Source organism: Cyprinus carpio, chromosome B7 (assembly GCF_018340385.1).
Source record: "Cyprinus carpio isolate SPL01 chromosome B7, ASM1834038v1, whole genome shotgun sequence".
NCBI lineage: Eukaryota > Metazoa > Chordata > Actinopteri > Cypriniformes > Cyprinidae > Cyprinus > Cyprinus carpio.
In genome coordinates this window covers 9526828-9542910 of record NC_056603.1, presented here as the reverse complement: position 1 = coordinate 9542910, position 16083 = coordinate 9526828, and the positions used below count along the sequence as shown (strand labels likewise).

The following is a 16083-nucleotide window of genomic DNA, read 5'->3' as shown; positions in this document are numbered from 1 at the left end:
TTCTTATCATTAGGAATTCTGAAAACAGTTGTGCTGCTTAATATTTTTGTGGAAACAGTCACTTTTTTTTAAAGATTTTTTGATTAATAGAACGTTTAAAAGAACTGTGTTTATTTGAAATTCAAATAGTTTATAAAATTCTAATGCATTTAATGTCTTTTGATCAAATTCATGTATTTTTGCTAAATGCAAGTATAATTTTTTTAAAAACAACTCTAGTGTATGATGTTAGATATAGCATATAACAGAGACACGGATGTTAGATTGATAAGATGCTTGTTGTTACATACATGTTTCTTGTATGATTTGCATGAATTTTATTAAATATTGATCTTTACAGCAGATCTGTTCCTTAACAAACATGTATGAGACTTGAGCTTCCTCTTTTCCATATTATGTTCTGTGTTAACTGCAACAGATGGATAAGATTTTTAATAATGCATCAATAGAATGCTGGAATGCTGCTTTAGTGCTTAATATTTTGTTATAGATATACTGTGTTATATTATTATGACATATTTTACATTTCTGTTTCAGAGCAACACAGACAGTTAAGTGTATTAGCAGAGGAGGAATGTCCCAATACAGTGTCTTCTAGTGAGTATACACTACAGCTGCTTTAACAGCTAACCTCTCATTGAACTGTATATAACTCAGAAGAGTGTTTTCTTAGACTTATTAGTAATACTTGAGTGATGTCTGGGCATATTTCTGCAGCTGATGAGGATGCAGATGCTAAGCCCACAGATGTTCATCAAAACCATGAACCTCACCCTCGCAGAGCCGGAGTCATCAGTATAGCCATCCAAAAACCAAACAGCAGTATGGACAAGCAACGGCCTGTTTTTGGACTTGAGGTTGTGCGGCCTGCAAAAGGGTGAGTTTTTTGATTGGTTTATTTCAGTAACAAGTGCACTGAAGTGAGCAAGTTTTTGTTAACACCAGCAAATCACTGAAAATTTGATTTCAATATATGGTATACTTGAGTGTTACATTTAATAAATTGGGTGACTTTTTGGGGAAATCTTTGATGAAACAATAACAGCTAAATTAATTTTATTTTATTATTTAATTTAATTTAAATCTTGTGTTTATATTGTATTATATTATGTTGAATCAACCTGAATGTTGTTTGGTGTTTTTATAAATGTTTTTCGTAAATGCTGAAAATCACTTACAATTGTGAGGACTTTAACCCTGCTCTAAAACCAAAAGTTAACAATGTTATGATATAAATTTAATCAAATTAGGCGCAAGTTCACAAAAGCAAAAAAAAGAGTTTTGAATTTTAAGTTTTAGAAATGGTTACTGACATTTTGAGGCTTTGATTTAAATCCAGGGTTAAAGTCACTTAATTAGCTTTTTTGTATTAGTTTATATCTGAAAACACAAGTTGGCACATTGTAATGAATATATAAGTATGTTATGTTCATACAGATACAAAAAATTGTTTAAAAATTACTTTTTTCAGCATGGTCTTTCATTAACACTTTATTCACACACTTTATTCAGTTCAGAGAAAGGTAGTTCACTTTGTTTCAAGGTGATGCAATGCAGTATAATTTCTTGCTGTCTTCCCAGCACACTTCATCAGTTCTGATGTGTTCTCTTCCTAGACCAGAGAGTATGACCTCTCTGCTGCCCAGTGACCAAAAGTCACCTATCACTGATGTCACATATTTTGAGTTGCCAAAATCCGAGCTGTCTGATACAGATAGAGTACACCCCCATGCAGCCCTCGAAAATGTTGCAGAACCTGTTGTGGTCCCTACATTAACTGAGGTCCAGATCAATCAGTCAGAGAATTCACAGAGCTCTGCCGAGCTGGCTGTTTTACACTCAGCTGCACATGAGCAGACAGAAGATGAGACGATTCCTCATAAAGACAAGACAGAGCCCTTTCAAAGTAGCGTTCAACTAGCAGAAATACAAGCGCAAGAGGCCAGCCCAGAATCTGTGCCACAGCTGCTCTCAAATATAGAAATGTCCCAGTCAGATCATACTAATGAAGGGTAAGTGTGGAATGATGCACGTGAAGTGTGAAGTCTGTCAAATTTGCCAGCATAGTTACTGTGTTACATTTGAAGCTAATGCTATATTAATATAAAATGCAAATACTGTATTTGACGCGGTCTGTTTGCTTATTATTATTTATAAATCCATTTTACATCCTCCCTCTGATCTCTGTTCTAATGTCCCTGTCCCTCAGCACCAAAAGCATGGCCGCTTTGCTGCCCTCTTGCCCAAAAGAGTCCCATTCTCCTTGGTCACCATCCATATCAGCTGATGACATAGCTGAGAATCAAGTAGAAGACTTATTTGTAGACCGTCTACCTTGGATGAAACAGGAAGGAGAAGAGCCTAATTTTGACACCTCTCCATCTGTTCCCAGTATGATATATCTTCTTCCAGCCTGTCCAAGAACTGCTTTTGCACCTGGGATGCCATCTATAACCTTTCGAGACACAAAGTGGCCTTGGGATGAATCTGTGAAGATACTGAAAGAGTACATTCAAAAGGAGAAATCAGCAAAAATTATTCAAGATATGGATTGCTCACTGTATGACCAAAGCACTGTGGAAAATATGGTATCCCTACAGTTAACTTGTCCAAAAGCTGCCAGCATCCCAGGATTCCCATCTTTGCCATTTTATATGGTCGACCTTCTTCCATTATGTCCAGATGTCTCTGTAGTTCCAGGTTTATCTTCAAGATATTCAGTCATTTGCACAGATGAAACCTGGCCTAAAGAGAATTTAGTATTATTCTTTAGGAAAAACAAGGAACAGATTTTGCCAATAAATTCAATGAAGGTGGATTTTGAAACTGCAAGAAAGATGGTTGCATTAAGATCCTCTTGCTCAGCAGCACCCAAGATTCCAGGATTTCCATCTGCTCCAAAACAAGCTGCACCAAGTATGGTCAGGATTTTACCATGTTGTCCAAAGATTTCTTGCATTGCTGGATTTACATCTGCAAAAGAACATGCCAGTCAAAATGTCTTCCAACAGTGGCCACCCAACAATCAATCATCTGTGATAATAGCACAAAGGAACCAGTCCAGTTTGCCTCAAGTTCTAAATATACTGCAAGATGACCAGTTAACAGAGATGGTTAACTTAGTACCATCTTGTCCAAGAAAAGCAAGGACTCCTGGTTTTCCATCTGCACCAAAACGAAAACAAGACATTGCATTCTGTATGACAAAACTCCTACCTCTATGTCCAACAACCTCTTGTGTCTCTGGAATATCAGCTATACACATTCTTACAAGCACTTCAGATTCATTTAAGGAGTGGCCAATGGACATTAAACCATTTTGGATGAAGACACTAGCATCTCAGTCGTGTCATTTAATCTGTCCATGTCCACTTTGGTATGAAGTAACAGAAAGCAATATGCTTTCATTGATACCATCATGCCCAAGAAAAGCAAGAACACCTGGATTTCCTTCAGCACCGTGGCTCATCCCTGAAACACAAATAACATCTGGTACTCTATCAGCATGCCCACAGATGGCTAAAACGCCAGGCTTTCCCTCTTTAGTTCAAAGCAAAGTTGATAAGACTTTGGTAAATAATTGGCTTTTTAAGGAGAAAGCTCTTTGTATCAGGTGTCTGCCAGTGTACACATTTGACAAGCTAGACATTGCTTATCAGGACAAAGAGAGTTTTAAAGGAATGTATGCTATTTTGCCAAGTTGTCCAGTGAAAGCAAGTGTCCCAGGCTTTCCATCTGCACCAAAGCCCAAATTAATGGTTTATCTTTTCGATTCCTTCCCAACAGTCTCAAATGTACCTGGGATGCTATCAAGCATAATATCTGAGGTGGAATTACAGTGGCCTGTAAATGAAAGGCCATTATGGGTAAAACAATTAAACAGAAAGGTTCAGTCCATACATGCTGTTCCTCCTCACTACAGAGAAATAAAGGATAAAGCCTTCATTAAGCATATGGTAGCTTTACGCACAACTTGTGCAATCAGTGCTAAATTGCCTGGCTTCCCATCTGCTCCAAGAAAAATAACTGAGAAGAAAGCATCAGATATGGTCTCCCTTGTGCCATCTTGTCCACATTTTTCAAAGGTAGTAGGTATGCCGTCTGTTGACTTGGGAAATGAAGCAATAGATTCAAGTGCATGGCCTCTGGATGCAAAGCAACTGTACAAGAGGTCCTCAAAGAACGAGTCCGATATGATGTATTCTTCATTGAATCAAACATGTGACGACCATCTGAATTTCGACATAGAAGACATGGCTATGATTACGCCATCCTGCGCAAAGCAATCCAATATCCCTGGTTTTCCATCCACATATTCAGAATCTCCACATACGCTTTATAATGCAAATAATACCCAAACATCACCAAAAGATGTTGGCCATAAACAAGTAACTTCAACTGTGCTTAGTCCAGCAGATACTGAGATAGACCTGTCCAGTGCAAACAATTTTGACAATAGTATTGCATTAGAGAAGGCCAAGGAGAATGTGAACTTTTGGGCAAGATGTGAGGAAGGACAAAATGGAATTCTGAAGAGGGGGTAAGTTCAGAATTGGCCAAGTGTTTTTTTTTTTGTTTGTTTTTTTTTTCACAAAGAAGACATTTTGTATTGCACATCCTGCAGGCAGTGGATAGTGCATGAAATACTTTGACAATTGTTTCTAGGAAAATGCATTGCAGAATGTGGCACTCCATACCAGACATGCCACTATTACTGACTGTTGAGGAAAGGTGAGTTTTGCAAGGAAACATAACATAGATAATTTATTGCTTTGCCTTGCTGCAACTGCATCAGATTTTTTCCACATGCATAAAGGCATAGTTCAACCCAAATTGAAAAATCTGTCATCATTCACTCACCTTTATGTTGTTCCAACTCTGTATGCATTTCTTTCTTCTATTGACACAAATTAACATATTTTGAAAAATACCTCACAGGTTTACAAGTTTAGAACAACATGAAGATAAGTAAATAATGACAGAATTGTAATTTGGGTCACCAGTGCCTTTAATATCATAAACGCATAATGGTGTGAAAACTAAGCACAGCTTGTGAGTTGTAACAGAGAGAGTTTAGGCCTGCATCATGTATACTGAATCAGTTAAATGCCTGCCAGTAAACAAAATGATGCATGCAGTCAAATCTTCTTGCAACCTCACATCTGACATCTGATTATATGCTTATTTTTCTCAGATGTCAAAGCATAAGTGCTCAGATTCCACCTTCTGAAAATAACAGAGACACTCTGGTTAAAAACGATTTTGTGGATCAAGGTGTATTATGGACATCCCAAGACAGACCAGAACAGTTTGCTGAAAGTTTTAAGCAAGAAGAGACTATGAAAGATCATAATAGAATGGTACCTTCAACAGCTGAAGATCAGCCTACAGGACTGCAACAAGAGTGTGTCCCAAACATGGTAGATCTTCTTCCATCATGTCCACTGTTCTCAAGAGTTTTTGGATGTCCATCAACAGCACTATCTAGCATATGTAAAACAGACATAATCAACTGGCCTACTGATTTAAGTATAATTTGGGATGAGCCACGTAACTCACCAAAAAATATTGGAAACTTGGAAAAATCCCTCTATGAGGCAAATATGGTGTCCCTGACATGCACATGTCCAAATGAAACAAGAATACCTGGCTTTCCATCTGCTAAGAGACCGACCGAGGCCCCATGTATATCTTTTCCAGAAACATTCATTGTTGTTGACACATCTACACAGACCCCAATTCCAAAGGAAAAGCATCATGAGGAGTGGCTGAGCATGGAAACATCATTATTGGAAGAACATCCTAAAGCAAAGCCAATTTTACACATCGAAAGCCCAGTTGAGTATTCAGAGACGACTATAATGATGGTGGATACAGTTCCATCTTTAAAACTTGATTTCACATCTGCTCCAAAGAGTGAAGAAATACTTATTCAATCATGTAAAGAATTGATTCTTCAAGAGTCTACAGTTGCTGAGTCAGAACTGAGGGATGATTCAAAGCCTACAAATGAGATATTAACCTTTGTGTCTGAAAATGCTGCACAAATGACAGATTCTATCCCTGAAACCCAAGCAGAGCCAAATATGTTGGAGCTTCTTCCATCCTGTCCAGTGCTTTCTAGAATCCCTGGATGTCCTTCTCTAAAGGTCCTTGAAGGCATGGAGTGCATGAGTGATCAACCAGTAATCTTTTGCAATTTATTAAAAGATAGACAGACTGGTATTTTTGGCCCCATTAATGATGAAAAAGACTCCCAGATTATAGCTCTGGCACCAACATGCCCAAAAGCATCATGTATTCCAGGCTTTCCATCTAGACCACATCGTAAATCACAGATGGAGCCGAACATGCAAAAAATTTGTCCCTCTTGCCCAGAGATTTCGCATATAGCTGGTTGTCCGAGCATCCAGACCCCTAAGATGTCCAATTGGCCTTTGAGTACAGTTATTTTGTGTTCGAATCCATTAAAGAAACCCCCTGTTGTTTTGGACATGGACAAGATATGCAAAGAAAATGTTCATAGAATGTTTGCTTTGGCACCTACATGTCCATCAGTGGTCTGTGTTCCAGGTTTTCCATCTGTGTCCGAGCCAATAATGCTGCACATGCTTCCCACTTGCCCAGAGAAGTCTAATGTTATAGGATTTTCTTCTAAAAATGATAATTTAGATTGGTTTGTTGACAAGAAAACATTGTACAATGTATCTTTTAAAAAGCAACCTGTTGTTCTTAATGACAGAGTTGATTGGCTTAGTGAATTAACTAAAATAATGTTTGCACTGGCTCCAACCTGTCCATCAAAGGAAAGAATACCAGGATTCCCATTTGTGCAGAAGTGCAAAGCTACACTTCCCCGCAGTATGGTTGATCTACATCATTGCGTTCCAAAGAAGTCAAGAATCATGGGATTCTCATCAAGTGAGGAAATAAACACAGGAACATGGTTTGAGAATGAAAGGTCCCTGTTGGAGAGGCCACAGAGAACCAGGTCAGAGCTGCTTGTCCAGTTTAATTTAACAACTCTGTATAAAGAAATAGACAAAAATATTTTGCAGAGGATGTTTGCACTAGTGCCCACCTGCCCAAGAGAAGCATGCATACCTGGTTTCCCTTCTCTACCTCAGGTTAAACTGGAGGGTTTCTATCTCCATAAAGAACCAGATGTTGTCAGCCTTTTGCATTCTTGCCCAATGTTTTCTTTTATTGTAGGTGTTCCTACAGTAAAATCTGTACCCATAGAAGAGTCTCAAGAAAGCATATGGTCCACTCAGAAATCCATATGGGTTAAACCTCTTAAAGAAAAAGAAAGACAGTTTTGGTCTTTAAGTTATACAAAGGATAATGAAGAATATTCAAAAACCATGTTCTTGCTTGCCCCTACGTGCCCTGATAAGGCCAGAAATTATGGTTTTCCATGCTCAGAAAGGCTTAAAGAAGAGGGTCCAATGACAACTGTCTTCCCAGCTTCTCCAGAGGCTCCATTCTCTTCAACCTATGAAACCGAATTTAGACACCTGGTCCCTGAAGTGCCATGTTCCCCAGTTGAAGCAAGGCTTCCTGAGTTCCCAGATACTTCTACAAATGCAATTTCTCCATCAAGTCCAACCCAAGAACACACCAAATTTGAAGCCAAATTTACCCAATACATAGAATCTGAAAGTAATCAAACACTGGATATAACAGGGCCTGGTAAGAGATCCATTTTAGAGTGTGGCTTGAACACTGAGCAATATGTATTCTCAGAAATCTTTTGTGACTTTTTTTATTTTATTTTTTTTAAGAAATAGGAAGTTCTTATGAAATGCTCTTGGCTGAAGGGTGAGTTACATAGCATGTTTTTGTGGGTGGCGTGTGAAAACATTTTAGAAATTAATTTGTGTTCTTTTGTTGCATGTGCAATAAATTATTTTGACATTGTTTGAGTTTTTTTGTACTTTAATTGAGGCCACATTTATCTTACTGTAGTTATTTTATATACATTTTATATTATTTCTTGACATTGTTGAAGCTTAATGGGAGCGTTATGCAAGCCTGTTCATGTAAAGACAACACCCATTGTGTCATTCAAAATAATCCAATAAAACGTGGCTCACCATGATTTGTTTTTACCTTTTTAATATCTGACTTTTTCTTCACTAACTTTGTTATATTACCTGAATGTATGTTGTGCCTAAAAACACCTTTGGTGCATGTACATGAGAGACGCATTGTTGAATTGCATCATGGACCATGTTGACTACTGAACTACTCTTTATCAGTATTGAAAACCATGAGTTGAAGTTTTTTCTGGAAGAGCATCGTGTTGGGGAGCAGTCTGCTAGTAAAGCTCATGATAATGCAGAGCCTGGAGAGACTGCTATAGCCTTAGGATGGGAAGTTTTGGAGGCAGATGATACTTCCACTGAAAAAGAAGGATCTTCAGGTCTTGTTAGGACTATAGTTGATGTCTTTCACAGAGGGTAAGATCAAATAACATAACTGGGTGAAATCACTGAAACTACTCAAACCCATATTCCAATGTGTTCTTTTGTTAAAGTAAATAATTTTCATTAGTATCATATTTTTACGTTTATTTTTCTGGAAACTTTTTTTGTACTTTTTACATCTCAAGTGTTGCTTTCTTTTAGTTATGAGACAGTTGCTGCAATGTTGCAGCCCTCTAGCTCTGGATCAATCACAGACACGGACACTTTAGATCCTCTCGACAGTCTTTCATCCTCTGTGGATCCAGAGGACAGTGCCACTGGATATGATCACTCATTAGAGGAACTCGTACAGGCAGCGGAGTCTGAGGTTTTTGATTCTGCTGAACCCTACATGTGGCGTTTGGTTGGTGGTTGTTCAGAAACATCACTGTCATTAAAAGAGACTGAAAGCTGGTTCGTTGAAGATGAAGAATTTTGCCTAATGAGGAAGTGGCCCCCTTTAACAGAGGCTGACCTTCATGAGATAACCAAAGAGGAGGAGAACAAAACAGATGTTGACTCATTGATACAGGAGTGTACATCTTCGGTTCAAGAAGGAACTGGTAATGACGAGATTGTGACAAAAAGTCAAATGTTGAAGGATGAATTGCCAACCACACTATTTCCAGAGGAGGGGTGAGTTCATCAGGAGTGTTGCATTCAAACCCAACCTGCAAGTCCTGTGAACGGCAGCACGGCTATATTTGTTTTTCTATTTTTGTTTTCCTACTCACATCTGCACACATTTTGCACTGAAATGGCTTTTATGTGGTTTTTTTTCTCTAAATAATATGTCCATGTGTGTAATTTAGCTTTTTGCCCTAAGGTGCGGTGTGTAATTTCTAGTGGCACCTAATGGAATTGCAGAAATATTAATTGTGTCCAGATATGCAACACACCTACTGCCCTTTCATAACTTACACACTTCACCTTGAAAGACGTTTATTTGTTCAGCCAAGATTTTAAGCTGTGATCTTCTGTGCTTTTATTACCAAATCCACCGTTGTTGTGACTTTAATTTAGTTGTTGCATGATGCAAAGGTATGTGCAATTTCTGAAGACAGCATCTCATGCAGTGGTACAACTGCTTGCTAAACGGAATGTTTGGTTGTGATTTATACTGTAAGTGTGTCGTGGTACAGTCAGTGCATTCATTATTTCAACAGAAAATAAAGTAGTGATAATGTATTTTTGTTCTTAGCCACAACATCATTTTGTCCAAGAAGTCTCTCTTTTCATCCAGCGGACTAAGGACGAATTGCTGGATGAAGAAAAACCACCTACGTCCTTACCGTCTTCAATAAATTTTCATAACCCAAGGACTATCATAGAACAGACTGTTTCAGCTTCAAAAGAACCTGTGCCACCAAGAAGGAGTAAGAAGCAAGACATTCTTCAAGAGACATTTCCGTCATCATCACCAGTTTCCAATACAGCTGAGCCAACTGCCCAGAGTGACAACATCTGTGTCATAAGACAAACTGATCATTATTCTCAGAGTACATCACAAATTGTACAGCCAGATACCCAACTCACCACCATCCAGAGTTCTTCAGCTGTGGTAGATAAGGGTACATCTTTAGAAACAGATCTCTTGACGGATGTACCTGTCCCACTGACAAGCACTTCTTTTCCTGGTGGGACCTCTGTGATAGAAGCAGCTGAAGCTGAAAATGTAGTAAAAGTATCCAAAATTGAGATTTCTTCACCAGAACCCAAAGAGAAGCCCACACCCAAAGAAATTATAGCATCATGCCATATCAACAGCGAAGAAAATGTTCCTCTAGTGCCTGCTGAAGACACACATTTACGTGCTCCTCAAAGGTGGAAGAATAAAGCTCCAGCCAGCAATGTTGATGAAGCTGGTGGAGAGTTTGAAGAAAAGAGTACATTGTCTTCTGTCATCACCAGTAGGTCCCAGTCTGAAGACAAAAGAAAGACCCATGCTGGTGATGAATTGAGCATGAAAGTCCAGGTACAACTGGATGTGAATGTTCCTGAGGTATCAGAAGTAAAAATGCGAATTAAATGCGCTGATCTTCCAGTCCCAATGCCACGTGTAAAGAAACGTCTCAGTGGATCTTTTGCAGATGATCTTCCTACTCCTTCATCCACCCCTTCATCTCAAACAGATCCAGGTAACATTGTTCTCCAAACAGAAGTCCATCAAGATTTAAGTCTTCCAGTCCCAGTGCCACGTGTGAAGAAACGTCTCAGTGGTTCTTTCCCAGGTGATCTTCCAGTCCCTTCATCAACCCCTTCATCTCAAGCAGATTCAGACAACATTGTTCACAATAGAGAAGACCATCGAGATTCAAATCTGCCAGTTCCAGTCCCACGTGTAAAGAAGCGTCTCAGTGGTTCTTTTCCAGATGATCTTCCAGCCCCTTCACCCTACCTTCCATCTCAAGTAGGTTCAGAAAGCATTGCTTCACAAACAGAAGACCATCAAGATTCAAGTCTTCCAGTCCCAGTGCCACGTGTGAAGAAACGTCTCAGTGGTTCTTTTCCAGATGATCTTCCAGCCCCTTCATCCTCCCTTCCATCGCAAGCAGATTCAGACAACATTGTTCTCCAAACGAGAGACCCTCAAGATTCAAGTCTTCCAGTCGCGGTCCTACATGAAAAGAAACGTCTCAGTGGTTCTTTCCCAGATGATCTTCCAGCCCCTTCATCAACCCCTTCATCTCAAGCAGATTCAGACGACATCATTCACAATAGAAAAGACCATCAAGATTCAAATCTTCCAGTTCCAGTCCCACGTGTAAAGAAGCGTCTCAGTGGTTCTTTTCCAGATGATCTTCCAGGCCCTTCACCCTACCTTCCATCGCAAGCAGATTCGGACAACATTGTTCACCAAACAAGAGACCCTCAAGATTCAAGTCTGCCAGTCCTGGTTCCACGTATTAAGAAACGTCTCAGTGGTTCTTTTCCAGATGATCTTTCAGCCCCTTCACCCTCCCTTCCATCGCAAGCAGATTCATACAACATTGTAAACAATAGAGAAGACCATCATGATTTAAATCTGCCAGTGCCAATGCCACGTGTGAAGAAACGTCTAAGTGGCTCATTTCCAGATGATCTCACTGTTCCCTCAAGTTGTCCACCTCCTGTAGATTTACTTAACATAGGAGTCCTTGAAGGAGTACCAAGGGATACAAGCATGCCCATCCCAATTCCCCACTCAGAGAATCTCAGTAATGAGTTCTCTGATGAGAACCTTCCAAGCTTCCCTCAAGAAGAAGAAGGCAAGCCTAATCTCTCAGAAAACAAACAATGTTCTGTTGAAGTGGACACGCAGGTGAGGGCAGAAGCAGATATTGAGAACCTCAAGGGTTCCACCACCTCAAGTGCCAATGAAGTAGAGCTAAACAGAAAAGGCCCAGAGGAGTCTGATTTAGAACCTGTTGGCCAGTTAGTATCTGTAACAGTTGTCAGTGAAAAACCTAAGACTGGTGCTCCACTTGGTGAACATTGTAAGGACAAAGGGGAGACAGACCAACAAATTGAAACAGATAAAAGTGTTGAGGAAGAAAAGGATGCTGTACATTCTGGAGATGAGGTTGATTTGAGCATGGACAGTGTAGATGACACAGGTGTTATCATAGATGAATTTAGGTAAGTTTCATAGGATAAACTGTTGCAACATTTGTAGACATTACAAATGCAAATTTTTGACAAAAGTGCAGTAACTGCTCTCTAACTGGTGCTCTGTCTTTTCATCCAATACTGGTGTTCCTGGTATTCTTAAAAACAATGGGTTTAAGAATAATTTACTCATTATGGGTTTGACCTTTAAGTTAAACTTTTGGTCTTTAAAAAAAAAATGTGCATGATGTAAATAAAAATAAATGATTGTTTGATGTTGTTGTTGGTGCTTGTTTAATTTTGTTTTTATGCATACGTTGTTTACACAAAACTAAATCTAAATTTCTTTTAGGCTTCAGAGATATATCTACATGAGTTGAATAGATTTTGCAATACTAGTTTATTTAAATGTAGAAATCAGTTTTGTTTAATATTTCCTTTCTTTCTTTAATCCAGACAAGAAGTAGCTGAAGACTCCTCCAGTCTTCCTGTGCCAATACCTCGTGTGAAGAAACGTTTAAGTGCCTCTTTCCCAGAAGACGTCTCCATTTCCAGTTCCTCCTCACCCAATCAACATGAGGTTTCAGAAAAGGCCAATAATGAGCCGACAGTGCCTGTTCGTAATAAACGAAGAGCTGCAGCAGATGCCATAGACCTTCAGGGAAGTTCCACAGCTCACACATCGCCAACCAGTGAAACAGAGGTTGTTAAATCTGCTACTTTTTAATTACGTTGATCATATTACCATAGTGACATCAATGAGCAGGTGGTTAATTTGTTTTTGCCTTCAATTATAGATTGCGACCTTGGTGAATTCAAGTCAGTCTCTGCTGGAATGGTGCCAAAAGGTCACACAAGGTTACAAGGGCGTCCGGATCACAAACTTCAGCACCTCATGGAGAAACGGCCTCGCTTTCTGTGCCATCCTGCATCACTTCCATCCAGATAAAGTGTAGGTGTTTTTTTATCTGGAAGAAACCATTAAGCTCATTTTATAAATGTTACATGGGTTATGTATTTTTATCAACCCAGTTCTACTCAGTATTTGTTTGTTATTCTGTCTTTAGAAATTATGAAATGCTGGATCCATATGACATTAAGCGCAACAACAAGAAGGTGATCCACCCATTTTCAAATTAGATAATGACTTTTTTCTTTTTTTGATTTCTTTTGACTGTGATCTAATTGACTGACCCTATATATAAACTGTATGTTCAAGTTTTACTGTGCAAAACAAATTACAATACCATTTTGGTTTGTAAGTGCTGTGCACTTACCTTAATGATTATAATTCTGTGATCAGCAAATGGCAAAAATGAAGATTTCCTTGTGTATTCATAGGCGTTTGATGGCTTTGCTGAACTGGGCATCTCTAGGTTGATAGAGCCCTCTGACATGGTGCTGCTGGCAGTGCCCGACAGGCTCATCGTGATGACGTATCTCAACCAGATCCGCACCTGTTTCACGGGCCAGGAGCTCAGTGTCATACAGATCGAGAAGAACAGCAGCGAGTCCAGTTACGCTGTTGGAGAGAAGAGGGAGGAAGCCGACCCTGAAGCCGCTGTTCGCTACTGCACAGAAAGGCTCCAGGGCAGTGGCATTACTCTAGAGACTAATGGAAGCTTCCCTGAAAAGGAGGTCAAGGAAGGTGCTGGTGTTTTGGTGCCACCTCCAAGAACGAAGCGAACGCAGGGCCCGAGCCAGGCTGGAGGATCAGGGGCCACTCAGCCTCCGGTGGCACCACCGAGAACTCACATCTCAAAGGCCTTTTCTCATCTCAAGGATGCAGATCTTGTTAAAAAGCGCAGATCGAAGCTGCGTGGAGAGTCACTGGATGAGCCTGAACCACACGAACAGCAGAGCGGTACAGAGGTGAAACATATCAACTATACTTTATCAGTCAAATATTTGGAATTATTAAAAAAGAAATTGAAAAAAGTCTCTTATGCTCACCAAGGCTGTATTTATTTGAACATACTGTATTTTAATATATAATTTATTCCTGCGATGGCAAAGCTGAATTTTCAGCAGCCATTACTCCAGTCTTGTGTGTCACATGATCCTCCAAAATCATAAGTTACATTTTAAAATAGAAAACAATTGTTTTTTATTGTAATAATATTTCATAATATTAGTGGTTTTACTGTATTTTTAAGTGATTAAATTTAGCCTTGGTGAGCAAACCTTGGTGTTTTTGAAAGAGACTTGTTCTTTCTGTGTACTTTGCAGTTTCATGCATTTTTCTTGAAATTTCAAGTTTTTGAACATTGATTCATGTTGTTTCATAAGAAAGATATTGTTTTTGGAACTGGGTTGTATAGCACTGTATTTTTGTCTCCTTGTGAGGGTAATTATTTTCAAATTTTCTTATAATTGAGTTATCTTTATAAACAGTGTATTGCTGAGCTGCTGTGCATTATGTTTTTTTACCCAGGCTGCATCAGTCCAAGCAGAAAGTGAAGCAGCCAAAGGAGGTTCAGAGTCACGTAAGATTTAAGTCAAAACATACTTTTCAAAGACTTTATGTTCAAAGACACTGACATGTTGAATCCATAACGTATGCTTAACATATTTTCTGCAAAATATAGGAAATTATGAAAGTTTTTTGGTTGTATACTGTTGTAACATGTCAGTTAAATGACCTATGGCATGCATTTAAACAATTTGTTTAGGATGTATTGATCTTCTGTCTTGTTTGTGTAGAAAACGTAGAGAATGTTGAAGAAGCCACTGCAGGAGAGAAACAGGTCATTTGACGTTTTTCATTCAACTAAGTCATTTGAAATATTGGCTAAATATAAAAAGTCTTATATAGATTGGCTTATATGTAATAGTATTGTATAGTAAACTAACTCCAAACCAATGTTTCATAGGGTTGTGAAATGCGTATACTGTACATGGGTGAGAGTATTTGCATGTGTGTTTATGATGTGTTTGTGTATTTGCAGGATATCAGTCAGTATGTACTTAGTGAGATGCAGGCGCTGGAGGCTGAACAGAAGCAGATCGATCACAGAGCAGACATTGTGGAAAGGAAACTAAGAAGACTTATGGAATCTGGTAAATCACTGATTAAAGTAGTATATATCAATGAATAATTTACTCACACCTCCAGATTATTATTAACAGTATTAACTAACTTTAGATTATGATGCATTGTGCTATACAGCAAATGACAAAACATTTGATTAGTGTGGCTTGATGAAGTAGTGCTCTTATCATACACTTGAGGTAGTGATCGAGTGGAAGAAGAGACATTGATTCAGGAGTGGTTTACTCTGGTCAACAAGAAGAACGCTTTGATCAGGAGACAAGACCATTTGCAGTTACTGTATGTCTTTTCACACTTATTCCAATTTTGTTTCACTATACTTGTTTAGATGATGACCTCTCTAAAGCTTCATTTGAACAGAGGCTGATTTAATATACATTGCTAATAATTATCATTCCTTTTGTGTGACAGACAAGAAGAGCAAGATTTGGAGAGGAAATTTGAGCTGCTAAAGAAAGAGCTACAAGATTTAATGGCTGTGGAAGGTACGACTGTTCTTACATAAATATAAGTGAAATGGCAAATTATATAGCTAAAAATGACAGAAAATGTGCACATATGATCAGGAGCATATGCATGTGTACTCATTAAGTAGTTTTATCAGTTGTGGCATCTCTCATTATCCTCAATTTTTTGTCTTGCTTGTTTTGTAAAACTAGAATGGAAGAAAACCCAGGCCCATAAAACCAGAGAGCAGCTGTTGTTGCAGGAGCTGGTGTCTTTAGTCAACCAGAGAGATGAGCTTGTGCATGATATAGACGCCAAAGAGAGAAGGTGAGATTCATTCACATGACAAAATATACTCAAAACTTTTTTTGACCAGAATTGAAATGTTTCTTGTGTAGCAATGACTGAAGTAAATGTAATTTATTCCATAGCCATCAATGGAATAAATTACATTTTAAAATACATTAAAATAGAAATAAGTGATTTTAAATCATAATATTTCACAATATTAGTGTTTTTACTGTATTT

The 16083-nt window shown here is 38.6% G+C and overlaps 1 protein-coding gene across 12 annotated transcripts in view; it reads left to right on the top strand.

Annotated features, from left to right (window-relative positions):
- ehbp1l1a (EH domain binding protein 1-like 1a) overlaps positions 1-16083 on the top strand; it is a 37470-nt gene that overhangs the window by 20969 nt on the left and 418 nt on the right. For 7 of the 12 annotated variants that reach the window (XM_042727115.1, XM_042727117.1, XM_042727116.1 and 4 more), the window contains 20 exons: positions 538-597; positions 718-877; positions 1617-2012; positions 2210-4540; positions 4666-4731; positions 5195-7692; positions 7785-7821; positions 8262-8462; positions 8631-9104; positions 9669-12086; positions 12513-12759; positions 12854-13008; positions 13124-13172; positions 13398-13928; positions 14491-14542; positions 14760-14803; positions 15005-15116; positions 15288-15387; positions 15520-15593; positions 15768-15882. In XM_042727115.1, the coding sequence (XP_042583049.1) occupies positions 538-597; positions 718-877; positions 1617-2012; positions 2210-4540; positions 4666-4731; positions 5195-7692; positions 7785-7821; positions 8262-8462; positions 8631-9104; positions 9669-12086; positions 12513-12759; positions 12854-13008; positions 13124-13172; positions 13398-13928; positions 14491-14542; positions 14760-14803; positions 15005-15116; positions 15288-15387; positions 15520-15593; positions 15768-15882 (10120 nt within the window). The remainder of the gene's footprint in view (positions 1-537; positions 598-717; positions 878-1616; positions 2013-2209; positions 4541-4665; positions 4732-5194; positions 7693-7784; positions 7822-8261; positions 8463-8630; positions 9105-9668; positions 12087-12512; positions 12760-12853; positions 13009-13123; positions 13173-13397; positions 13929-14490; positions 14543-14759; positions 14804-15004; positions 15117-15287; positions 15388-15519; positions 15594-15767; positions 15883-16083) is intronic. The other 5 variants (XM_042727114.1, XM_042727123.1, XM_042727121.1 and 2 more) reach the window with 5 other exon arrangements.